The sequence below is a fragment of the Lipophrys pholis genome, assembly GCF_963383615.2.
Source record: "Lipophrys pholis genome assembly, chromosome: 12".
Lineage (NCBI taxonomy): Eukaryota > Metazoa > Chordata > Actinopteri > Blenniiformes > Blenniidae > Lipophrys > Lipophrys pholis.
In genome coordinates, this window is record NC_137641.1 from 16,042,050 (window position 1) to 16,070,028 (window position 27,979).

The 27,979-nt window shown below is 40.5% G+C and overlaps 1 protein-coding gene across 1 annotated transcript in view; it reads right to left on the reverse strand.

Annotated features, from left to right (window-relative positions):
- Nucleotides 1–21,702: 21,702 nt before the first annotated feature.
- lrrtm4l1 (leucine rich repeat transmembrane neuronal 4 like 1) overlaps nt 21,703–27,979 on the reverse strand; it is an 84,552-nt gene continuing 78,275 nt past the window's right edge. The window contains exon 3 of the mRNA XM_080476956.1: nt 21,703–22,262. Coding sequence (XP_080333082.1) covers nt 22,197–22,262 — 66 coding nt within the window. The 3' untranslated portion in view covers nt 21,703–22,196. The remainder of the gene's footprint in view (nt 22,263–27,979) is intronic.

Below are 27,979 nucleotides of genomic sequence, written 5' to 3' on the forward strand. Positions count from 1 at the left end.
TTCATCGTGGAGGGTGGGCTGGGCTGTTTCTGACCTTCTTCTTCATCGTTTTATCAAAGCAGGTTGAAAACATAACTCCTCCCGCGCGGTGATTAAAGCGACTTTACCAGCAGATGGGACAAAAAGCGTCACATAAATGTTAAACTCTGAGTAAAGCTGTCATCTCTCACACATTGAGATTGAGCCTCACAAAGTCACACTCATGCCAAACGCCATTTGTCTAAGCAGAAACTTTCTGTTATTTACAGACAAGAGCAGATCCGTTTCGTATAAACAACATTTTGGCTCATGTTCTAATTAGAGTGTAAGAAATTCCTGTAATTAATGCACCTGAGACCTTCAGTATGGTGCCATCACCACCAACCTCCCAACAAAAACAACCTTCTTTCTACTTTGTTGAGTATTTCCCATGAGCTGATGCTCAGCGTCTACAGGAACTGGTCTGGTCATACAGGAACTGGTCTAGTCATACAGGAACTCGTCTGGTTATACAGGAACTGGTCTGGTTATACAGGAACTGGTCTGGTCATACAGGAACTGGTCTGGTCATACAGGTGTTTTGACATTGTCCTTTGCTAAATGGACCCAGTTGACCTCATATACAGTATTTCTTCAAAATCAGTAAACACTATTCCAGCTTGATTTACTGGCTCTGGCCCTGGGGGTCAGCCTTACTTTTCAAACAATGTTTTTTTTTTTAAAAACTTGTAGTAACTATACCAAAATAACGCCACAATTATCCTCTTGAGTAAGTTTATACGGTTTACACTGCCGGGAGAATTATAGTAGATTAGACTGTAGTAGATAAGATGTCATGGTTGCATGCCACTAACTTTGTGTGTCTCTTTGTTTCAATCCCCCCCGTTTACAGAACAACAACTGAATGCGGAAAACTTTCATTACGTTTTGGGTGTCCATTTACACGCTGGTATTTCAAGTCACTGAAAACGGAAACGGGGGAACGGGAAGAAAAAAACAACTCTTCTGAAATGCCACTACTGCGCTTGTGCACCATGGTTGTAGTAAATAGTTACTGGAATTTTGTTACTGGTCTTAAGAGTTTGATCAGGAGTGTATCTGCAGAACTTTGTCCACTTGTTTGTTTTCTGTTCTGTTCTCATTTTCGTTCTTCATGATAACTTTCAACTGCTTGTTTATATATATATATATATATATATATATATATATATATATATATATATATATACATACAGGTATATATATATATATATATATATATATATATATATATATATATATATATATATATATATATATATATATATATATATATATATATATATATATATATATATATATACAGGTATATATATATATTATTTCATTTGAATCCAAAGTGCTACTTTTAATTTGCAATATATCAAAAAAACATAGATGAAAAGAATTGAACTCCACCTCCTCAAGTATGCAAGTGGTGTTACTGGTTTTGTTATTCTGGATGCAGGATTAGTACCGGCCCTCCTCTCCATGCAGTGTCTGGTTCCAATGCTGGCCACTGTGCAGGGGTAAAAACTTGAGCAATAGTAGCAATAGCAATGAGTGCTGACAGCAAGACACTCCTGGAGCACAGGGCACCTATTTTCACTCCTTCTCCTCGGGTGATGCAGTCATTCCTCCTAAAAATACACGCAATTGGAATGCAGCGCTGCCTGTGTGCTTGAAGATCATGGCCACCCAGGACTCATGTTTGATTTTGAGTTTGTTTTTTTCCAAATTATGTAAATCTCTCAATGATATCAAGCAACCTCGAATGGAATCAAGTTGCAAAATCCTTGTAGCTTCCACAGGGGCATAGATTAATTTTGAACAGTTTTATTGAACCGCCTTTCACATCATTGTGAAGCTATTCTCATTTTTATTGCAGAAAAAGACTCGACCTCTGAAAACTTTTCTTTTTTTTTGTACGCCGGTATGGGCATGTCACTGACTTTTCAAATTCAAAATAGGCATGCTGTATGACATCCTGTCGAGTATAATTTCAACCATTCACTGGGTTGGTTTTGTACTATTTTCATTAACGTATAAGGTTTAAATGATATTCACATAATGCCATTTGGTATATACAGTATGTATACGGGAAAAAAACGATGTATGTTAACATACAGGTAATGGCAGGTCAAAACACTGAAACAGAGTAAATAGACTTTCACTTATGAAGGATTTCTTTTCCCATTTCTGAGGTCTCAAAGCGCTTTACACTGTTAGTCCTGCTCACCCGTTCACATATGCTCACAGAGCAATGGCAATGACTACTGTCCAAGTAATTCAAATTTTCCTGAGGGAATTTTCGGCTCGGTTCGGCTCACGGAGTTAGATATTTGGACAAGGTTGGATAGGCAATCAGAATAGAACCTCCTCCACCAACTGAGCCACAGCCGCCCGGTATAATCAGACCGAAGCAAACATTGTCTATTCAGCACAACACAAGGGGTATTTAGAGTGTTTTTTTTATTGGCAAAGAAAAACAAAGAAAAGCAACAAGAAAAAAAGGCCAAGAAAAACACAATGAAATGAACCGAGATTTCATTTGACGTTCAACAACAATAACCACTAAAACAAAACAATAAAGTCAATTAAGATGGAATAAAACATGATTGCAAGAATTTCAATGGATATACGCCTCGGAGACTGGAAGAAAAAGAAATGAAAAATACTAAAGGCTACAGCAAAATACAAGAAATGTAATGTTTGAGTTGAGCTTCTTATAAATCCTGTGACAGAAGACGGAAGCAGTAAATATTATGAAGATCTAGTTGAAAACAGGAAAGTAATACTATGTTGGCAATGACTGAGCACACAATAAGATGAAATGATTGTTGAATCCATTCTACCTTTGAGTGATGGCCACATTAATTATCCTTTAAATGGCTGAACGAGCACAATCGCTATTGAGATGTCAGTTACTGTGTACAATCAGCACCGACCACACAGTGGTCACTAGTTGAATGTAAGGTCAATCATTATCTAACCAGGCGTGTATGGTGTGGTTTTTGCTGGTATTTATAACCTCTAACAAGAATATTCTTGGATAAACCCTTCTGGCTTTGTTCACACTTCTCATATTTGTCATATCGAAACAAACCTCGATACAATTGTCGCATTCATGCAGTACATTTTTGGAAGCATGAACACTTGCTGCTCCTCCCACCAAGTAAACGGATCAAATACACTTGAAAAGCATGTATCAGTACGCTTACAAAAACTGATTGAAAAACAGAGCCAAGAACTGCGAGCGAAACAAACACAGGGCATCACATACTTTAACGGAGCTACTGTACCCTGTTGTGATTAATGTACATGACACTATCGTTTGGCCCCTTTATAAGATCTAATGCTACTAGTATGACCACACACAATGAGTTTCATTTATCTAAATCAGGGGTTTCAAGCACAAGGCCAAAACTGGCCTTCAAGAGGATAAAACAGAAAATACTGAGTTGATTATTTTTTTTTAATAGAATATTGATGGCAACACAACACTGAGACCCAAACTAGCATTACCCTCATAGCCAACATGCTATAAGTGTATTCATCATATGAGATATCACTGTGTTTTATACCACCAGGTATCATTCAAATTGGCTTTATATTGAAATTATATGAACTTTCTGTTGCAATTATTTGGTTTTGGGGAAGAATTAAGTTTTAATTATGTTTTTATATTATCAGTCCGGCCCAGTCAGGACAATATTGGGCCGTATGTTGGCCTTCAATTGAAATGATTTCGAGAATGATTTCAAGTTATTGCAGTGTAAACACAGTGATGGAATGGTGACCTGACCTGCCGTTCAGCCAATGTCATTTGGGAATCTGTTTAACCTCCAAAATCTTGTTCTGGAGGAATCCAGCAGAAATAATGGATAAATGGATGGGACATAAACTTCACTTCTTCCATTTTGAAGTTGGGAGCAATCTAAGGGCACGACAAGGTTTTCATGTGAAAATGCAAAAACTTTTGTTGTGTTTTAGGTGTTTGTTTAAAACACAACGGTGCCCGGAGCCACTGGAAACAGCCAGCTTTTATATTAAACCAAGGACGAAAGGAAGCAGGCTTTGTATTTTTTATTCAGACTGCGAGTGTGCAACGATCAGCCTTTGTGTATGTATGCATGGGATTTTAACAGGGTTTCAAGTAAAACACAGTACATCGATCACTAAAACATATGCTAACTACATTCAATGAATCAATGGATCAAAATCATGTCAAATACAAACAGTTAAAACTTCATCAATAATAAATTGAGTGAGTGCACATACCTGTTCATATGATAAAATCAAACAAATCTTGTGCAGCATGCAGCAGAAACAGCAGCTTGAAAGTCCCCTCGTAGGCCGGTAGACAGACACACAACAGGTGTTCCATACGACCCGTATAAAGTACATTTCTGGGTTCACACTCGGCACACGATTTAGTTGCATGTTCACAAAGTAAGTGAAAACATTCACAACTGCATACTGAAGTACTTGCATTACGGAAGAGTTTTAGGGCCACTGAAGAAAAAAAAGAATTCGGAGGCTAAAAAAAAAAAAAAAAAAACCCTCTGTGGCCCCAGAAAAAGTCGAAAATCAAAGTCGAGATTTTTTTTTTTAACGGAGAGACGTCCATCCATCCCTCATCATTTGCCCGTAGATGTGAATTCACATTAAATCACTTAATTCTGACTGTATCGGGTTGCTTACTGCTTATGGACTTGTGATTTTACACAGGATTTCCTTGATTAATAAGAACACATTTAAATAAGCAGCCCGGGATCCGTGCCTTTGTCCTTCGTACTCGACGAACTTCCATGACGGAACAACGCAGCAGGCTGCTCTGTCTCTTCTAGTCCTGATACTGATGATAACTGCACCGTGTTTAGGAGCTAGATTCTGTCCTGAAGCATCTTTTCATCACTTCATTAAACCGCCTGATATGCATTTTGAGGAAGCAGTCACACGCGCTGGCAAGTGGATGGACGGACTTTTTTTTCCACTGTGAAAAAATTAAATCTCGACTTTGATTTTTGACTTTTTCTGGGGCCACGAAGGTTTTTTTTTTTTTGTAGCCTCCAAATTTTTTTTTTCTTCATTGGCCCTAAAACTCTTCCGTACTTGCATGACATAAGCTATGAAATAAAAGTTAAAATGGCACATCAAAATACCACTTATCGGCTCTCTGCCAGAATCGCGCAAACTAATTGCATTATTAACCCAGTTACACTCACTACCTCGTTTTCAGTGTTTCTGCCACTTCCGGGTAGACAGAACTCTTTTTTACTTGAGACGTCGGGTAATGGAGCCTAAAGGCCGGAAGTTGTTTTGAGGCTGTTTCTCCGGTGTGAAGGCATTTTGTGTTGGAATATTATTTCCTCACCTTGACGGCAGAGCAGATGTGCGCTCCATAAATTCATGTTTCTGCAGTAACATCAGACGAGACCATTATTATTAACCTCATTACTCCAGATCAACCCTCATGGAGCTAAACAGACTTGGAACAAGTCAAGAACAACAACAAAAACATCCTTCAAAGTCTCAGTGGCCAGGATTTATTTAATTATGTCAAAAAGGTCGTTATAAACACTCCGTCTCCGCTCCGCTGCACTCTGAGTTCTCCCACAGGGCGCTACAATCCACTCACCAGTCAGGATAATGTAAAAAATAGGCAGGTCATTTTCAAAGAGATCTGATTGGTCAGTAGACGACGCCTTCATTCTCTGCTCCGGAGCAGTTTAGACATTCAGAGTACCCGGGGTGATTTATCCTGGTAAGAAGTGAATCTGCTTGGCAGTACAGAAAACTCCGGGTTAATCCTGAAGTTACCTCGAAAAGAGAAAATCCAGAGTCATAATATAGGCCCGAGGTTGATTAGTGGCACCATGTTTGTTTACATCTATATGCTGTGTTTTACACTGAAGTCACACGAGATTTGGAATGTTGAGCGTGAAGCACCTGATACTCTGCTGAACGATCGGTGGGTGCGTGGTGAGCCCCGTGGTTCACCACACACTCTCAGATCACAAGAGGAAGGTCTTGTGCGATCTGTCTTTTGTGATCATCAAGTGTGTGGTCTCTTGATCTGTGAACATTATATAAATCCCGTAGTTTTTGCCAGGCTTAAAGCGGTTATCCGTCTCATGTGTTGAGAGCTATACTTTCCGATGCGCAGTGAGTTAGGTTTCAGCAACCTGCAGCCCTGAACACGAGCAGAGAAAGAGAGTTAATGGATATTTATTTATTTCACTTTAATTCATTAGAGCATGAACAACAGAAACACTGAAAGTCCCTAGATCTCTTTCACTAACTAAAAAAAAAAAAAGAAGAAGAAAAAAACACTATAAAATGTCCTGAAGTGCTATTCGCAATAGCCAAATTACTCAATTAATTCAATGTCTCTCTCCAATATGCCATGTCTGACCTTCTATCACCACAGACTCTTTGAATAGCTGAGAGAGTGTGCTGCTAATGAGTAGATGACAACATTTTTTGAGGGAACATTGACAATCGATTCTTTTTAATACGGTCATTTGGATCATGGTTGGACTTTTGAAAAAGTGGTTAAGAGCTATGGAGAGTGGGAATGAAGTGGTCTTTAGGTTTAAAAAAAAAAAAAAAGAAAAAAGAAAAAGTGCATCATTGGCACAACTTTCGCCAGTTTTGCTCACATTCCAAATGGAACTCACCAGGGAACATGTTGACTCAGAGTGACGCAGAGAAACTAATCCATTCGTTTGTTACTTCCAGAGTACACTCTAGTAATTTCTTATTAACTGGGTGCCCCAATAACTGATTAAGAAGTCTTTAACTTATTGAAAATGCTGCAGTGAAAGTAATGGCAGGAACCAGCAGGAGAGAGCACATCAGCCTAATATTAGCCTCTCTTCGTCGGCTTCCTGTTAAAAGAACATTTTGAATTCTATTCTAATTGCAACTTATTATGCTTTTAGCAACCAGGCTGCTTTATATCTTAAAGGGATGGAATTATTTTTTTTTCTTTCCATCGTCACTTATGCTTGCTCATGTGGAATTGTGATTTTTTCTTTTTTCTTTACAGTTGTAAAATAATGTTAGGATTTACTGGGAAAACATACCATTCCCAATCCCCATGGGGTTTCCCATTTGGCAAAACAGTTGTGACTTTCAGGTCTATTAACTTTGTCAGTTGTGTTATAGTCCAGCTGATGCTATCTGATCATAAAGGTCATTCGGGTTGCTTCCATACTGCGCCTAACAGCTGGATTCCAGTGTTTTATAGAAATAGTTCTTTCCTGTCCAACAGCCTCTTACTATATGCGCAAAGTCCTTAACATTCACTGAATTCCTGGTTTTGTATTCATACCAGCCACTCGCACCAAACTCCATTATGCTTCTCTCAGGAGCTCAAAGTCATTGTTTCGAATGTATTCAGTAATATCCTTGCTATCTGGACAATGCCCAGCTCTCTTAAACCCTTGAAAAAAGAGCAGATATTAACTGATCCCCTGGTTATCATAAAACTCCGGTGCTAGAAACTCCCTTCAAAGTAAATCCCATAAAACATAGGGGGATGACTCTCAACACTGAAAATCTAAGCATTTTAGCGCAGTAGTACAGGAGCTCTCCAGCTTTGATCCTGGAGAGCTCCTGTCCTGCATGTTTTAGGATTCTCTTCAAGTGCAACATCTGAGTGCAATGAGAGGCTCATTACCGGGCTCTGGTGAGACCTTGGTGAGGATGGAATCATTTGCCCCCCCATTTACATGAGAATGCATTGTTTCTGCGTTTTCGTTACAGAAAGGTTTTATGTCACACGACACTAGTACTTTAATGTCAAGGGTATATACTGTACTAACATTTGTAGGGTAGTTGTTGGTGTTGTTGATGTGTTTGAGTTTGCCTTTGATAGTTACTTTCACCAACGAAAGTTTGAAAAGAAGTTTCTGTTTTTGGCTATTCATTCATGTATGTGTGTACTATATGTACTGTATGTATATCTGTATGTATACCCCCTTAAAAATGGAACGCAACTAAGAAGATCTCAATCGTGACCCCCACCATTCAAAATAACATTTAATGATGAATGGGGTTAGTTTACTATTTGTGTTTCTGAAGTGCACAACTTTTCTTTTAGAAATCTCTCATATATTATTTGAACATTTCTATGAGATGACATGATCCCATTACGTGTCCCTCAGTCCCATTCATGTCATCTAGTTCAATTCAGGATTCAAGTAAGGTTTCAGCAGTTTTGTTTGGTGGCTTAAAATGGGCTAGATGGTCTCGACCTTGGAGGTCATCTGATTGAAGAGTCTCAGTGATTCCACAGAGGGCTCCAGCTATTGAGGATGCAACACCCAGACTGTGTAGAAACCCTCACCTCGACTGAATCAAACCAACCAAAAAGAAAATAAAGACACTTTTTGTCATGCGAGCTGGCACTGCTGTTGCTGAATAAATGTTTGCTTTTTTTTGTATCAACTGAATCTAATTAACCGTTTCCCCCCAAAAATGTTGACTCCCCATTGTTGTTTCCTCCATTGATTTATTGATAAATACAGACAAAGGGTTATTTTAGTTTCAACTTTGTGGAGCAAATAATATGCTATGTTTTAGCCGTGTGCTTTTTCATGCATATTTTAATATTTCTTGTCTGATTTCAAACTTCTCAGCCTCCCCGAAGGAACTCAGCCCTGAAGTGAATTGAGGTAACACTTAAAGTACTTTGTCATGGAGAAATGCTCCAGACAGTCATTACTCTGGAGAGCTGCAAGAATGTCGCAGCAGGATGCACACACGCGCAAACACACACACAAACACACACACACCCTCCCAAACTACATTTATGGTCCAGCATTGCTCTGACATTACAGTAGCATGCCGCAGCTCCTAATTGCACCGACAACAGCCTCATCGTTTAGCATGACAACAGCTGGGTGGGTGAGGGTCCGTCCCACTTTGGGGCCATTTGCAGTACATGACGGCATCCACACTGACAAAGTGTACGCTATAAATACCTGGATGCGGAGCCCTTTGCGGTCAGAGCGTTAAGTCTGAAATGCTGCTCACGCATTCGCTTCAATTATTACCACCTTGGCCTGCAAAACAAATGGACCATAAGTAGTGGGCAAAACAAAGCAAACAGATATTTCAGTTAGTATTGAGCTCAAATGTTGGAGTCATTATTTCCGGGTGAGTGTGCAACAACAGCGTGTGATCTGAGGTTGCTCGCGGAGGCACAATAATGATAATAAGTTTACTAATATTTAAGGCACTCCATGACAATACACACATAGGAGTAAGCCAATTTGGAGAACACAGCATTTAGTACATGTTGACTTTACATTCTAACACAGCAGAAAACAGCAGCATCCAACTTCGACATGGATGAAAGAAATAAGGGTTTTTGGTGGGCTGATGGCATTTTAGCTGCTGAGCCTCATTCATTGATCTTGATTGTACCAGACCAGTGAAAGAATAGCAAATAACAATAACAACCCCCCCCACAATTTGTGTCATTTCAATATTATGCTATATCCAATTAGATTTCTTTGAGACAAATGCCCCAAAATTGTGTTTTTCATTTGCAGTTCTCAATCTGTCATTGATTTTTCAATTCAGAAAGATTTCATAAGAATGACTTGACTTGATGTCACACTGGCTTTAGAGCTGCCTCCTCTGCTGTGGTAGACCCAACACAACAGGCATTATTCAGAGGGCAGGGGGTCATCACCTGTTTGAACTTTTGTTGATACTTTAAATGAGGTTGGTTCTCTTCATGGGCTTACTGATTGTTAAATGTGTGTCTTCTTGCGCGCATTAACTGCGTTTCCACAGAGAAATGACTGCCGACATGTTTACACGCTTGCTTCTGCCGATAAAGGTTACTGTGATTTAACTTTACATAGGTTCAGTAGCAACAGTGTGAGCACACTGTGTGCCTCTAAAGTGGGGCAGTATTACGCAACTGCAACAACAGCGGTCTTGTCATTACTTACTTATAAGTTGCCTCAGACAAGAGGACACCTTCGGTAAAGGCAAAGGCAAATTTATTTATAGAGCCCGATTCAAACCAGATGATTCGCAGTGCTTTACAGAAAAATAAATGAAATGCATTAAAGCAAGCAATTAAGAATCTTAATCTCAAGCAATTGGGAGTATAAAATACTTTAAAACCTCTCATCCTTTCTATTGAGTCGACTTTCACCTGCGTTTTTGATATTTGGTGTTTAAATCACCCACACCCCTCACATGCCACTGTTCCGGGTACGTTCACAAACAACGGACTTGCTCTACGCATCCAACATAGAAATTAGTCATTTTTTACATGAGCGGAGGAAGCGTTTCAGTGCATCACTTCAGAAATTAATCCTCAATTAAATGGCGAAAGGCAGGTGCAATTGCGTACTTTTCTTCTGCTCAGAGATCGAGGATGTCACACATGCATAAGCAGGCTTGTTTTTCCCGTGAAAAAGCTGTGTTGCCGACTGCTTTACCAGTCTGCTGTCATACGTGTGCATATGCACTGCAGAGCCAGCAGACATGGCTCTGAGGCAGAATGGGAAATAGTTGTTTCATTGGTTCATTATGCAAAGCATGCTCATGAATAAATAAAAGGCAAGTGTGCGACCCCTTTGAACCATTTACTGTACTTTGCACTCATGTTATCAGATAAGTGGTTTTGTTCATGGCTCAATGCTCTTGTGCCATGAGGTTTAGACCATGGGCTCCAGATATGTACAAATGAGGGACCGGGGTTGCCAGATCTGATCGACAGTTTTAAACCCAAACACAAGATAAAACTCTCTCAACTCAGTGCAAAGCAACACAAATGACAACCTCTGTCGGATATCATGTTTAAATTCTGAAGATATTACATGCATGGTGAAAAAAACACGACTTAAGCACAGAGTGTTACATTAATGGAAATAGACTTACCTATTCACAACATCCACAATTTCTCTTGAACACAATTATGTTGAATATACTCACAGTACAGTGAGTCAAAGCCACATCAGCGAGCAGATACATGAAAAAAAGAAAAAGTGCCCCTGCCCAGCTTGTTGAATGCTTACAATTAATACTATAGTATAATATAATAGCACAATATTATATATATATATATATATATATATATATTGCACTTGCCATACAAGGACCATTATTTAGTTTTGTATGTAATGTTTTCTGAAACCATCCAATGTCGTGAAGAGTGGCCAAGCTTTTTATCACTTCCCCCATTATGAACAAGTTTGAATGAAGAGAAATTGACCCAATCTGGCAACACTATTCAGCACTCTAAGTAGATTTTGGTGTCCAGATGTGAAAGTGAGAGTCACTCAAGTATACGATTTATGTCTTATATGGTGACTTCTTGGACGCACATTAACGTCAGTTGCAACTTTGTTGAGGAACGCAACAGCCAGAGGTCATTTTAGCTTCAGTTACATATCTAACTATGGCAAACTCCTATTTATATACAGTATGTAGTCATTTTAATGCATTATAGACCTGTATTGATGTTGCTGGCTGCAGTGGCCCTGTATGTTGACAGAACGTAAGCCTGATATAATTATTCCCCTGTATGAGTGGCTTCAAATCAATATAATATATGGCATGTATGAATTCATGGAGTCAGCTGCTTTCACATAATCTATTATCACTTCCAGCTCAAAACATTATTCAACGTTTTAAGCTTTTTTTCCCCCTTGATATCTTGAATCCATCTCAACTCCACAGTTCACCACTTTTACTTTGTAGCTCCACCCAACTGTAATAATGCCAAACCATTAAGCGCGTTCCTTGGTACCGATGGCCATCTGGCATCAGTCAACGCTTTGCGACTTTTCATAAAAAGAGACTTTCTGCTCCGAGGCGTGAATTGCAGGTTTTAATATCCGTAAGATGATAATTATCGGGGCGCCGGCGTGTCTTCGCGTACTGCTGCGTATCAGGTGGATTATTTGGTATAGATTTATCTGTTCCACTCCAAGATGCTATAGATAGTGTTTTTCCAAGCAGTGGGTGGAGATGTTTTGTTCTGGAGGAGGCTACTTGGATTCAGTGGCGGTGCTTGTCGTCCAAGGGCTCTATATCATAGGTTTATAAGGCTCAAAACCACCAAATGCCAAACCCTGAACATAGCCACCATTCATCTGAATACATCCCTTCAATAGACTCATTGAGACACTTCATTTCATTTTCTAATTTCCTGCCAGCTGCTGATATGTTAACTGTGGACTTGCTTTAAGAATACAGCGTCGAAGGAGGAGTTGATTTATGTCATGGCAGGCCTCGCAGGCTGCATTCCCACATGAGCAAAGAGGAAACATTTCTTTATTATCTAAAAGACTCTGTACTCAACCTCTCTGAAGATTAAAAAGATTAAAAGGGGGAAAAAAGAAAGGAGCGACCAGCAGTTGGCGATGATGGCATCCGAGATGATCTCAACGAGAACCCTGCCGTCCCCTCAGCGAGGAGCAGATGGCTGAAGCAGATGATCTGTTGAGCGCCACTCCTGGTGTGAGTTTGCGAGTGCAGCAGTGTGACTGTTTTGAAATAAGTAGTGCTTACATAAAAGAGTCACCATTCTTTGGCTGACGGATTTCAGCAGTTGTGCTTGGAAATCACTCCCACCCAGCAGCCGCCGACTGCTCCAGCAGCGGTAACAAAGCCACCCTGGGAGTTGCACTCCCCAGACGGAGATTATGTGATGTTTGGAGCAACAAGGAGTCGTTCCTAGAGCGATTCTGAATAAAAGTTAAGACTGGAGTGTCAAGTCAAATTAACATGCCTTATATAGAGAGAAGGAGTCCTTTGTGAGTCAGCGGCTGTGAGGCGAGGCCAAGTTATTAGTGGCACATTTGTTTGAGGTGAAGAATGGCAGGAGAAACCTGAGAATCGAGAATTTTTTTCCCGTTACCTTCAACACTTTCGCTCGTCAGACGAACAAAAAGAAATCACTGGATGGATGAAATGATGTACATACATCAAGGTTCAACAGGGTTGCTAGTTGTTTTTCTTATGCGGGTGGTGTATGTGGATCTTCTCTGGGAGTTGCTCCTTTAAGTCCTGTCACAGTTTTGTGGCTTCATATCTTGTGATCTTCACTGTAATACTCCAGAAAATCTGACCATCTTGTCCTAATCGGTAAGCCTCGGTCTGATTTGTCGCTTTTCTAAACCTTCCATATTATCTGACTTGGCATGTCTGTACAGCGGGGTCCTTCAGGAGCTTTTACACGCTTTAAACTGCCTCCCGCTGCGCGACGGCAGATCAAGATGACGTTTGAACGTTCTGTTGTTTAGGCTGAAATGGGAGTGACTTGATGAACCTTACATCAATGTAGTTTGCTCATAGTTTAACATCTCCTTCCTGGGGCCTTTCTGTGCGAGTGTCAGACTGCCAACTGTTTGGACTCGGGTCAACGGGGAGCTCGAGAACCATGAATTATGCATGGCGTCTGCTCTCAGGCATACAGCCCTTTCTGTGCTGCCACCACAAATGCAGCATCGGAGAGGGAGACACGGAGTAACGGAGATCATAGAGAGCAGTGACGGATAAGACAGATACGCAGGGAAGGAAAAGGAGCAAGGCGTCGAAACACCGTACCACAAGATGTCTAACATCAATGACAGGGAGGGAGAGAAAAAAATACGAGACGAGACATTTAAAGGCAAGGTTCCCACAAATGATAAAAGCTGCTTTTTACGCACCACGATGAAGGCCTCATCATATGACTTCTTTCATTATCACTTCATCCATCAAGTGCTAGTCTCAAAGGAAACTTGATTTACTTCCCATATTTATACAAAGGTTGAGTCCTACCATACTCCGTTGTTGACGACTGAGAATATTCACAATTGTTTAACACAAGTGATTATTTTTAATGATGAACATCATCTATATCCTCTCAGTGTCCACTTATGTCCCAATAGCTACATAATCATCCTGCTATGATCGTTTGAGGTGAGCGAAATACAGTACATGAATTAGTTTTAATTTATCTGGGTGTAACTATGAAGTATACAAGTAAACACATTTTTATGTGTTTTATTTTCTGTTGTGTTTTTTTTTTTTTTAAATCTTGGTGTTATCTTGCTTAAATATCACTGTATCATCATGGACAGCATCCTGAAAGGCGTTGTCCTTTCTCACTCAGGCGGTAGAGCGGGACGTCTTCCAATCCCAAGGTTGGCTGTTGGATCTTCATCTCACACTGTCCATATGTTGAATTGTCCTTGGGCAAGACACTGAATCCCAAATTACTCCCAATGGAAGTTGAACACATTGCATGGCAGCCTTCACCATTAGTGTTTGAGTGTGTGCGGTCATGAATGGGAGAAGGTAGAAAATGTGTAAAATACTTTGAGAAAGAAAAGGGAAAAATTCACTACATAAGTGAAGTCCAATGACATGAACATATTATACCTATAATACCCACTTATTTTCTCTCACTACTTGAGTATGACTGTTTGTTTCCCATGCTGGTAATTGGCCTTATATCTGGTTCACTTGGGCTCGATGCTCCTGAAGGCAATAAAATCCCAAACTTCCCATATAGTTGGAGGCGATTCAATGTTTCCAAATCCTTTAAAGTGCAGACTCCTTGGTTATCTCTGGTGTGTTCTTTGCATCTCAAAATCACATACAACACTCTCGCACTAATACAAACAATCATACTCCATTCCTTTGAATTTTATTTAACATGAATGTTTTGGTTTTGACATGTTGTGTCCACTCAGCTTTTGTCACGGTCCTGAACCAGGTTATGTGAAGCCGAGGACTGTTTCCTCAAAATGCTTTATTTCTAACCTTTAAACATAAACACATCTTAAGGAGCCTCTATGTTCAGTATGTTCAGTAGAGTAGAAATGATAAGCATTTTTGCAAATTGTAGTGCAAATTCTGGTATTTATGTTAAAGAAACTCCTCTTTATTGCCTTCAAACTTGCGTTGCAATGGCCTGGTGGCAGCAAGTAGAAGAGAAAGCAAGTAATTGGGATTGCTCGGCTGTTGCAGGATCTCAGCCCTCAACCTGCATCGCTGCAAGTAAGAGTGAGAAAAAGTGCTAAGAGCACCGGGTGAGCAGGCATCGACGGTACAGGTGTAAAGGTTTAAGGAGCTCGAAGCCTCTCAGCCATCGGAGATAGAGGAGATGCATAGTTGTCTTCATTACGATGCTGACCTGAATTGACTGGGAGCGTTCCTGTGAGAGGTACCCCCAAGGTAATAAAACTATCAGCTCTCTCCACCTGCTGTCTCCTGCAGAAGTCCACAGTGAGTCATTGAATCGTGCTGTTCTCCCGGCACCATGTCTCCGAGTGAGTAACCTCTGAACTGGAGGCCTTTTCGTTGCCGTGGGAGATCAGCTCGACAACTGTAGTGTCAATATAATAACAGGTGTCGATTGACTGAACACATAGCCTCGGGAGTACCCATTGTTTACGGCGTGTGGGGGGATGCGGCGCGTCCTGTGCGAACAACTTGTTCTATGCCAGACATGAAGTTGTGGCTCCATCTGAGCGCAATGATTTATGGATCCGAGCCGCTCAGCTTAGTGATCAGCTCAGAGAGCACTGTGTTGTTCATTTCCAAACAGGATCTTCGCATAATTTCCCTCCAGGTGGGAGACATTCTGCTGGAGCGGGACTGTGATGGAGTCCTTGTTGGATCTTCCTGGGCGGTGTACAAAGTGCTGTGATTTGATGGAGGCAGGTAGGGATGATACGGTGTTAGTGGGGACATCAATCCCGCTGCGCCTGCCACTCCGGTGGCTTGTTGAGCAGGGATTATTAACATGATCCACTGTGGTGTTCCCAGAAAGGAGCGACTGAAAAAAAAAAAAAGTACTCTACTACAGTGGTTCCCAACCGTTTTTCTTGAGGGACCAATATTTTTACCATATTAAACTTAATCCCAGTTGAAGTCACTTTCTCTTTAGTCTGACGCACTGCCCTTTTTCTCCCATTGCTTACTATGCTAACTTATCTTTGTGTTAACTGCAGATAGGATGTTCTAATACAACGTGCCGATATCCTCGCAAGGTTTTAAACGTTTTTGATTTTATGTAATAATAATAATGATAATTCACTTTTTATCAAAACTAAGTTTTATGATGTAAATGAGAACACATACAAGAAAGTTACACCCCTTAAAATCAAGAAGGCTTTGCAAATCAGTGTTCTACTCTATTAGTGGCGAACATAAGGGTGTGAAATGGCAATAGTTTTCCAACTGAAGCTTTACAGATGTGATAGCCTTAAGATTGATTTTTTTGAAGTATTAAAAATTGTGAGACATCAAGTGTACAAGCTGAAACATGTTTCAAGCCTGTGTAATTTGACACCAGCTTCATTGCCTTGAGGCTTTCGGATTATGGCTGGCGCAAACAGCCCCCTGATAGTCGAAATCCACAAGAAGGGTTAAAAGTATAAAATATATTTCAAATCGGTAAGATACAGAAAAGAAAGATCTTCATATTTTCTCCTTTTTGCCTGTTTGAATGTGGGTAAATGTACCATCTCCAGGTCTTAGCATCGGTAAAACAAAACAATAGAGCACTTTTTTCCTCCAACGACAGCACTCATCGATCGAACAAGAGCATAATTGGAAAACTAATCAATGGCTAAATTTACTTGTTAGCTGCTAATCGATTCCCCATCTCGCCCGTCTCCACAGGTTCCCTGTCTGTCTCTACAGCCTGCTGTCAATACAGCACAGATGATTGATTAGACATTCATTCCAGTGCAGACCCCGTGCAGTGCCGGGCTCCACAGACATTTATGAATATTTCCACTCCCCAAACAAAAGTCAGACTTTGTGAAAAAGTTACCTTTGCAGGATGGAAAACAATAGTGTCCCTGTTCTCCAACACTGATTCATGCTTTTGCAGATTTTGGACACACAAGAAACTGCTGACTAGGATGATGACGTGACAAATTACAGGCAAACTGTAGAAATCAAAGGTGGGGGACATTATAAAGATGCCACACGTTTGCATCTGTGTTCTATCACAATACATCTTTAGTAAGTAAGTATTCATATCAGGAGCAGTGTTTCTGTGCTTGTGCCACTCAGCCTTGATGATAGATTACTTTTACTTGCGGTTTTTCATGTTATAAGTAATGAATTTAATGCAGACGTGTCAAACACAAGATCCGTGGGCCAACGGAGACCCGAGCTGACATATCGGTGAAACTGCTATGAAAGTTTACTATACCTTGTTGCTTTCAAACGAGCCTCAAAGCTATGCTGTAAGGGCGAGTTTGTAAAAACATGCATTATGCAACAGCTGTAACGTATACTTTTTTTTTGTTGCTGTTTTTTTTTACATTTAACTGTATATTGCACCAGAACTTTTCATTAAAATTGGCTTTCTGTTGAGATTGTAGTCATTTTCTATAATAATTGCTTGGCGAAGTCATTTTCATCACCTATACTCTGCAACAAAAGAAAGAAAAACTTTAACGTTTAAATTTAAAGGCCATTGTGGCACTATTTAGCGGTCCAGCCCATTCAAGATGAAATTTGGCTGTATGTGGCCATTGAACTAAAATGTGCTTGACACCCTTGATTTAATGATTTCAGTACAACCAACTCTTTTTCATCCAATACTTTTTTTTTTGTCACAGTCAAATTCAAACCTAATTTATGTTTGGATGATGTATCGACTTGATCCAAAGCAGCAACATGTTCTTCACATCTCTTTTAGTTGTTACTAACTGCCTTGGTTAAATGTGGATTTGATGACAGGAAGCAGATCTCCATATGTGCACTTCTGGGTGGATCGTGGCTGCTAATGCTAATCTAGCATGTGAAGCATGGGTTTCTAAATCTCATATTACCTTGGCCTTTGCCGTTCTCAGCTTTTGTGTGTGCACAAACCAACTTTACACAAGGAAATGAGACTTCAGGTTTGACATAATTAAAACCATTTTAAAGGGATATTCATTCTTAGAAAAGAAAACCTTGTCTCACTTACTCTTAATAGTCCATGAACGCTTTTGTGAGCATTCTTATCGGCACTGAATTGTGTTTTCTCAGAATGTTTCAAACCATTTGGTCATGTTTTTATTCCATTTTCTTTCAATCTGTCCAAAGCTCCCAACCTTGACATATTCCATGTGCTGCTGGCTTTATTAGGTGCACTTAGCTCAAAGTTGTGCTGCAAACTTGCAATAAAAAAAAACATTTTCACGAGGGGCTCAATGTGGAGTTCTGGTTGAATCTGTGCTTGTTCACTATTTTCTTCAGCCAATTTCATCGGTAACTGGGTATAAGGGGCAATAATCGGCATGGCTAGATACAATCAAGAGAAGAAGCAAGCTTGTTTAACGATTGCAGCGAACCGGCCCTTTAAAACAGATGGACGGGGAAGAGGAGCAAGGGCGAGCTAGAGGAGCAGAAGACTGGCTAAAAATGTCAGAATATGGGGAAGAAACTCAGTGTTGAGTGAGATGTGGCCACCCGACCGAGAGGAAGGGGAGATAGGTAGAGAAGGAGGATGTGAGAATACCACAGGGAGCGCCGGACAGATTTGGCCATCTGGACCTTTGAGGTGACAGCTTGACATGTTTCATGCGTGGCACACTTGGAACAAGTTCACTAGGAAGCTCCCCCCTTGAGATATGCAACACATTGCACAGGAAGTGTAATTAGAAGGGCTGGTGGTGGGAGTGTCACCATGAACGGTCGAACAGAGATCAATGTTCTGCTCTCTAATGTAATGAGGCTAATGTTGATGTGACAGCCTCCTCACAGGAAACCTGCAGGGAATAGGCCAGAATCCAGCAGGTGCAAACAGCCACATGGAACACTGGAGAAGCTTATTATTATTATTAGAGTCCCAAAGCAGTCTCCAGAAACATGTTGGATTTCTTTGTGTTTTACAGGGTTCACACTTACATTTATGACAGCGATGTGGCAACTTGTAGGGTTTTCAGACGAAATATGTTCATTTTCAAAGATTTGGATTTCAAATGTGCCTGGTTAATTTTAGACAGACACCTCACTCATGGCTAAAATCACTGATCTCAGGGAGAATGTGTCGTCTTGAATAAAGTCACACAACTTCCAAATAGTTAGCCATCAACTCTACAACCCTTCCAATGGTCTTACCATATTTTTTTAGGTTCAACAAAACACAAGTCTGTGGGCTTAAATGTTTCCACCATTTCACAACCTTAAATAATAAAACATTATTCAAGATGGAATAAGTAAAACAAGTAGCCACGAATAACTGCATGATTAGTTTGGAGAAAAGATGCTTAACTGTCAGTATAATCTTTTACCATTTTCTGTTTGTTATGGCATGCACATTTTTGGTCAAGTTTATCTTAGGAAAAAGTTTTTGCTGGCTTTTTTCTTCTTCTTTAAATCAAAATATTTCTGCATTAACACCACCCTGGTAGCTTTGGGAAAAATAAGTGGTTTAAGTTGAAATTGCAAAGTATCAAAAAAAATCCAACCAAGATATGGACTGATATATTTGGGAGGCCAGCACTGTATACATTTAAGGGTTAGACTAAAGACTTTTCTATTTCACAAAGCTTACAGTTCGAGCTGATGCTCGACACCCTGGAGCATTTTCTAGTGAAGCTGCAATAGGTTTAGACTGCTGGGAAAACTACACTGAGCTTCTTTTATTTCTCACTCACTATGTTTCACTATAACATATCACTATTGTTCTGTCTCTCATGTACTCCTGTAGTCTGTGCTCTCTCTCTCTCTCACTTACTCTGTCTTCTCTCTGTACCTCTTGGAACTTAATGTGATTTAGCCATGAAAGCTACTTTGGTAGCTTGAGGCATTAGAATGCTTTCTTAGGTTTAGGTAAATACATTTTTTCCCCATGAAATAATATGGTTGAATTTAACCAGCAAAATTGAAACGCTTTAGTCACCAGGCCTACCTGCTTTTGCATAGGAATAGAGATGGTAAAAATGATCAAACCTGGACTTACTTGACATGTGCTAGGATCCGTAAAATGTTCTCCACAATGTTGTCCATTGTAGGAAGTCTGTTGTATTTATCCCCAAAAACACTCCTCTGTTAATCATCCAGACTTTGTCACAATGTTTTCTTAGGCCCGGTCCACATGACATTTCAAATAAAAATGCTTTGTTTTTGCATTTTGTTTTCAGAAAAGTTTTGCATTTACACAACAACGTTTTGAAAACGATGTCAGTTTACACAGGAACGGTAGAAACACCGAGTCAGCATGTTGGGCCACAAGTGCGCCGTTTGTCATTTTCAAAAAGTTCCATTTTCCGTGGCTCAGAGAACCACTGTCGTGTAAACGGACACACAAAATGCAATGAAAAGTTTGCGTTTTCACATGAAAACATCGTGTCAATGGAGTCTTAATCAGTTGCTTCTTCCACAATCACACAATGGTTCACATGCACAAACTGCAAGAACACAATATGATTAATGAATATTTTAATTTGACCAATTCATATTGCTCACCAATAAAGTCATTATTTTCATTATAAAACATACTGTTGAAAGTGAACAAAGAATACAGCTGCTTACTAAATATCAACAAATTCAAGGGGGGAATGAGTGGACGGGGTGGGGATAGGGGTGGTGGGGGGAAGGGGGGTTGGGGAGTGGGGGAAGCAGAAATGCACAATAGAAAATTATCTTCGTTCCAGTGTAGAAAGATCATGTCTGAAGGTCCGAACAAACGATTCACAACTAACTCGAAGGGGTGTTCTTGGATTTAAGTAGGGGAACTTAAAATGAATGGACCACAAGCACACGCAGAACCACACACAGCAACATCTGCCCGGAGGCCAGATCGATTTTCAGGAAAGTGAAGCATGTATGTCACTAAATTCATACCATATAAACGCAGTGCTCAGAGTCATCTTCCAGACTAAAGTCTGCCTGATGAAGGCCGCCGCTGCCAGGTCGTTTGTTCACAAAGACGTACACGTCACGCACATGAAGAAAACAAAACGGGGGGGGGGTCGACTCGGTAACGGAGCACTGCGGCGACGTGAGGGGAGTTGAGGCTTCTTTTTGATTTTGACGTGGGTTTCACTCACAGGAACAAATCCCAGATCTGTTATAAGCCATGTTTAGGAGAGCCAAGAAACAAAAGAAAGATCCATTGATTTTTGGCTCTTTGGTATTTGGTGTTGAAAAATGGCATAAACACATATTTATAAAGTACAACATTAACATCATTATCGTCAGAAAGATTACATTTCACCCATCTTTTTTTCCCAATTCTTTTGCTTCTGATTGCCCCTTTTTGTCCTCCAAATCAAACCACATCTTTCAGTTTTGATTGCAATTAGAAAGAACTTAGATAAAAAACAAAAACATAAAAATAAACCTCAAACAAACAAATCACCAGAAGTCCCTGGCTGGGGTGGAGCTTGATTTCTTCCATCCTTTTTTTCTCATATTCCCCCCCCCCCCCCCCCCCACAAGCTTCAAACAGTACGCCAGCTGCGGACCTGATGAATTCTCTTGCCTGACTGGTGCACTGAAACTCAGTGACATAATTCATCTCTGCTCCAGTGAGGCACATCGACACCACGGTAGCCTTTAGTCTTCCCGTTAAAAAAGATGGCAGAAAGATGCTTCATATCGAATCAAATTAGGCAAAACCACATTTGTCACACATGGCCGTGTCAGCGGAGCAGTCCCAGCTACGTGTTCAGTGTACTCTCAATGTCTCAATGCTCAGTTTACACCTGTTTTTTGTTTTTTTTTAAGCTTCTTGATTTTGTACAATGCCTGGTAGTCCTCATGGAGACCATAAGCTGTTTAAAGTCTGTACAGTGAGCTCCCCCGTCGCCTGGAACCAATCCACGAGGTTATCACGAGTCTTCCGCCACAAAAGGGCTTTGCTGCCAACGTACATCAACGTGTCCATCAACCAGCAGTGTCAATGTTTGTGATGAAGCGAGAATGGTGTGCAGCGAAGCTAATGACCAAGGACCAAGAAAATAAAGAACAGAAGGGAAAAGACGTTATAAAATGTTTTGATTAAAAAGAAGAAAAAAAAAAAGAAAAAGAAAAAAAAAGCCAGGATTATCTCTTCCTCCTCATCTTGGTCCGCGGTTGCCTTTGTTAGCGTCGAGTATCAATGCGATGTATCCTTGAATTATGAAAGTGGGATCCTGATGGGTTCTCTGCATATCCGTCTCTCGCTCCTCGCTCCATTGTGTTGCGCTGCAGCGTCCAAAGCACTTCCTTGTTGAGGGTTAATGGATGGTAGGCACATCTCCGAGCCAGGCACCGGGGAGGGGGCGTGGACACGTGTAGTCGCTCTGCAAGCGAAAAGAAGTGGAGAAAGAGAAAAACACCATAAAGTTAAAGCCATTTAACAGCTGGTCGGCAGCAGTTACAGAGGTGGTGGTTACAATGTGAAGTTAATTACAGTGCCTGGTGATTTGATAAGAGTACAATGGGGCTGTGACAGTGCCAGCAAAGCAAATTACGGTAAGCAATTAAGCAGATGATGAAATCCCTTGTGCTCAGATAGCGAAGAAGGCCGAGGTGGAGCGACTCCCCCAATGTCTTGCCGCGATGAAAAGAAAAGAGCAGCGCGCAGAAGTATTGAATGTAAAAATGTTAATTAAAGCCGAAATAATCAAATAAAGACATTCAATTAACCTGCCTGTCATAAACTGCCCACGTATTGTTTGCGGCAATTGAAAATTCAATTGGCCTGCAGTCAAGCACATATGAGGGTACAAACAATGGCGGGAGTGCAAACTGTAAACACTTCAGTCTTTCCATTTTACATTCATTGTTAGCAACATAATTTCGAGCAATGGTTTCCAATCCGTTGCCACCCATCCAGAATACAATTATGGAAAGCTATGTGGCCTCTTGACAGTCTCTGACTCACTGAAAGATTACAGTGAAGCCAAACACAAGTAGCCATAGACAACCTTCCTGGGAAATTGAAAAAGCAGGACTCATGTAGAAAGCAATGATCAGGTTTTCAGATCTGCTCTAGGTTCTGGAGGTTTGTTATTTGGATACATAGAAAGCAAAACTATTTATAACCAGCGATGCACCAAAGGTCGGTGGGGGTTTGATAAGGGGTATTGAGGGGGGGCGGCTACCCAATTATTTCAAACCTTGTTTTCTACCTTTATATCTATAGACCATTTGGTAAACAATATTTTGTGTTGTTCTTACCTGTGAAAAAAATCTTTGCTAAAGAATTTCCCCAGGGATTAATATAGTGAGTCTGAGGTTTTAAAGGTATAACAAGTTACACAGACGTCAAACAGACCCCCCCACATTGTCCAAACAGAATGTTACGACCCGGCTCTGCTAAGAGAAAGATGTAGGTGTGGGAAGTACCAATAACCGGGTGAGTTTGGGTGAAGTGAGGGTTCTATTGGTAGTTCTCAGGTTTACAATAATCAAACAGAACCCCAAAGGCACAATAATACAACAAAGGGGAGCCAAACAGGTAGTGCCCACTCACTATACAATGTTTGACTTAATATAACAAACAGGCAGCTTAATAAACACAAAACAAAACAGCTGGCATCTTCACCAAACTGCTGGACAAAGGTTCAGGTTGACTAAAGGTGAACTAAATTCACACAGTCAAATATAGGAGTGGAGCCGAGTTCAAAAGAGAACTGTCACTCGTCCAAACACACACCAAAGTTTTTCGGGGCAGACTGAACAGACACCTCCTGCCTCAGCCGTCACAAGGAGTCTGCTGGAGCTGGTTAAATGGCCTCAGCTGGTGGGCGGCGCTGAGCCAATCAGTCATTCTCCAATTAGAGTGCTCCACATCGGGACAGGAGGAGGAGGAAGTCAGTGAGGGTACCTCCTGTGGCACATGGTAACAAACCCACAAAGAGGTGGAGGCGAGGCCGTACACCCTGTGGGCTGTAACACCGAACAAAAATAGTTTGTACTGCTTCCTTTTCTGACCTTATACTAACTTCAAGTTGCATTTTGAGAGAATACATGCATACACTTCATACTTGCCTGTAGAGAGGAGTTTATTACAGCCTCATATAAAATCAACAATAACGGTAATAATAATATTAAAGCAAACAGAGCTCTGGTATCGGAATAGTATCGGTATCGGCAGATATCCAAATTCAGGCATCCCTCGTGTAAACGGGGCTTCAGCTGAACAAGTTTATGTGAACAGTAAATAGTCTGAGTCTAATTCAACCGTCTGCCCTAAATAATTCACGTTTAGTTAAAACAGTATGAGTCTGTATTACAATATAGAGGTGTAGTTTATAGAGGACATGTACAAAGAGTCTCGATGTTCTTTGTTTTGTTGAAAATCCTTGTTGTGCTTTGATGAATTCAGGTGTTTTTAACAGTCCCAAGTCTCGATTGAGGACCCTCGGTCTTGTATTGAAGACCGCACCAATCTTTCAGGGAACTTAGATTTCTAAAAGAACTGAAGAATCCAGATGTAGTTATAAGAATGAATCTGTCTTAAAAAGTCCAGGTCATTTCAGAGTTCTGTGCCTATACAGAATTGTTTAAGAAGATTGAACATTTTGATCTCTATGCACTATCACACAGTATGTTTGATTCCCAAGTGAAAACAAATTAGGGATCATTGCAAGAGAGTAATCTGAGACCTTTAAATGCCATCTGTTTCCCACAGGTCAAGTCACGCTTGGCGAGATGTTTTGTTCAAATTAGTGAGGGATTTTGACATTTTGCTCCCATTCAGGAGCCACATGCTTTGAAGTGATCGGCACGCTGAAAGAGGCCGGGGCCCACTCAGCCCTCTCATTCAACATTGCCTCGGAGCATTTGTGCTCTGAAACCCTCTACTTTATGACTTAACCTTTCTAAAAGAGCCCATTTGCAGCCCGGCTCCAGGTAAATCCACATTGCCTTAATAACGCAAACGCTTGAGAGTTTCTGCCTGGCTAAGCAATTTCTAAAGCTTTCTCGAATCTGCTGCAAATTATCCCGACTCAACTTTTCTGCTGCTCCAGCCGAGATTGTTGTCAGTGTGAAGCAGATCTCTGTAACGCGGGGCTCAGAAGAGTGTGCCCTGAGCAGAACTTTGATTTAAACGCTATCAAACAGGATGACAAGTCTTCACACGACTCTTTATCCAGCTCTCAGGTGGATGTGAGTGACGCACAGACAACGTCGACAGAGCTCACAAACAGAAACGACTCACGGCAGAGGCGCCGGCTGTTCACCGAACACCTGCACCCTGCAGCAACAGGTGTAACGAAGCTCACCTGCACAACCTTCTGCCCGGACAGACAGAAGAAAATAAGAAAAAAAAACATGTAGAGAGCTTTACCTTCCTTACCTAGGATGGTAAAGCCATGATCTACCTCTGATAGGCAAGTACTCGCTGTAGTCACTGATTTGATTGGTTAATGTCAATGTTTACCATACAGCATGAGGGCTAAAGAGCCAATCAGAGGCAGAGTGAGGCACGCCATTACGAGCGTCATCACGAGCTAAAATGTATTGCTCACCAATAAATTATTTTGAAATTATGTGACAATGAGCAAATACTATGGACGGATTTTTACTACATAGAATAGTCTTACATGCCACTGTTTATAAAAAAAACACGCAAAAATTAGGCATATACCCACTTCTCCAGAGAGACTGACACTACTGTCAAAACCCCATAATTAAATATACTACTTATACTACGGATTAACAAATTTCTAATGCTGCACTGGCAACTAACTATGGAGTTCACACGGACATTGAAAAGCTTCTTATCTTATCTAACTGTAGAACAGATTAAATTCTGAGATACTACTGTTGACAGCTGTTTAGATCCATAAGCAACAGAGAAAAACACATTTTTATGTCATCTGCAATGATTAAAAATGTCTGACTGAAGGTTTTGTACTGAGCCTTATATTGTGATTTTAATGAGTTGCTTTTACACTAACAATAGACGCAATTGTAACAATATACTTTCAATCAAACATAAAATTGTAACCCCTCCACTTATTGAATCAAGATTTCTATCAATAGATAAGAATGCATCCACCTGGAAGTTCAATGTGAAACAGCAATGGCTCGTGGGTGATGTGATTTGCCCATTGAGGTATGGGTTGAAATCTGGGCCATGTGAAGGTTTATGTTTACATTGTCCATATGTGTGTGGATGTTCTGCGGGTGCTTCGGCTTCTGTCAACAACCCACAAACATGTTTGTTATGTTATGAGCTGAGTGAACACATGTGGTACATAAACATATGTACCGCATTTAGACGCGCTCTCAACTGGTCATGTAATTGTTCTAAATGGCTGTGGGGTTGAGTTCGTTGAGATGATTTACTGAATGTAGCTTTTATTTATTCTTTATTTGCTAAGTAGGACAGCATGCTGCTGTTGAGGTTCGCACTCTTTCCTTTACAGGCAAAGAAATGATCTCGGTGTATTTGCCTCGTGATAGACTTGTAGCCATTCTTGAGTGTTCCCAGTCTTTTGTCCGGTGTTCATTGATTCACTGAGCTTTTGTGACTAAAACTGGATAAATGGGAGGTTCAAGTAGATAGATGAATAATGTCTAACCTGATCTGCACAAGGCTAAATGTGATTTAAAGCCTGGATGGGATTATATGGTGACGGTGGGAATGGAAGAAAGACGCGAATGTTTGGTTTCTTAAAAAAGTGGAGCCAAAACCTCAACCAGGATCTCTAACTTTTGTTTCTAAGGGTTGTGCCTTCACAATCAGAGCGAGGACAAGCCATTTGGTTGGAATGTCAAAGCCTTAAGAGTCATCTAAAATACAATTTATTCAATCAATCTGCAGCCTACTGTATATAAAAACAAATGAATAATAATATATTGTGAACTGATGTGGGATTTATGAAAACAAATCAAACAAGCTGTTTGATCATTTTGACATTTTTTTCTTTTCCAAATACTTGCAAATGAACATCGAATGATGCATTTTAGAAATCGGGATCTGTTGCTCAATATTCTAAAATAGACTTTGTTTTTGTCCACAATGAGGTCAGGGATGTTTGGAGCAAAGCAGGGTGCAGAGCTTTATTAAAAGAACACCTCTCCTACTGTTCAGCACGGGGCTGGATCGATCATACTTTGCAGGAAGCTGCACGGGGAACTTCTCGGCAGTAAAGAAAAGAATACACCCAATTAAATATCAGCAACTTTTGGAAGCAATATTCCAAAGTACTGATAAAATACACAATGTTGCGGAATGCAAGGAAACAACAGTCATTGCAGCCCCTAAAACGTTCTAAATTTTAAAGCCTCTTTGCACGACAAAATGTCCGCATAAACAACTTTTTGCAAATTGCTCCCAAGGTGGAACTTTTCAAAAATGCACTGACTCCATCTCCTAAATTGGAGTAAAGGAAACTTTTTGGAAAATACTTTGACTCGTCTCTGTTTAGGCAGTGAAAAACTGAATTATTCAAAAATACTGCATGCACACCGCAACCGTAGTAAATAGTTCTTCTGCACATGCATTTACAAAAACAACCAACTGGATCAACTCGTGGCCCTGTTTCCAAAACGATATCCATGTCAAATTTTCCCCAGTGTTTTCTCACCACAGCTGCAGTTAAATTTTGACTAGGAACACCCTAATATGTCATGCCACTGTACAAACCATATTGTCTTTTCTCCTTGCCCTTATTCAGCTTATTTATTTTCTTTCTTTTGCGGTGGTTTGTAAAATCCGACTTGTTCCAGCACGTGGTCAAAAAGCAGCCGCAAGACCACAATTTGAAAAGCATTCTGGTCACATCTCTTACATCTATATTCAAGAGCGGCTCCTCACACGTCTTGCTGAGAGACGGCAGGAGTGCTTTGCTTGTAAGATGGTGGCCACAGGACCAGTGTGGCTGATTATATGTCAGTTGGTGGGAAAAAAAAGCAAGAGCCTGCAATTGTGTATTATGATCGAAATTTTAACCAACTGGCCTGCTTCATTTCATTTTCATTTTTCTTAGTCTTGTTATTGTAGTAATGTAACATGTAGGTTTTCCAGCATTGATTTGATTTTTGCGTTTTGTTTCATTGA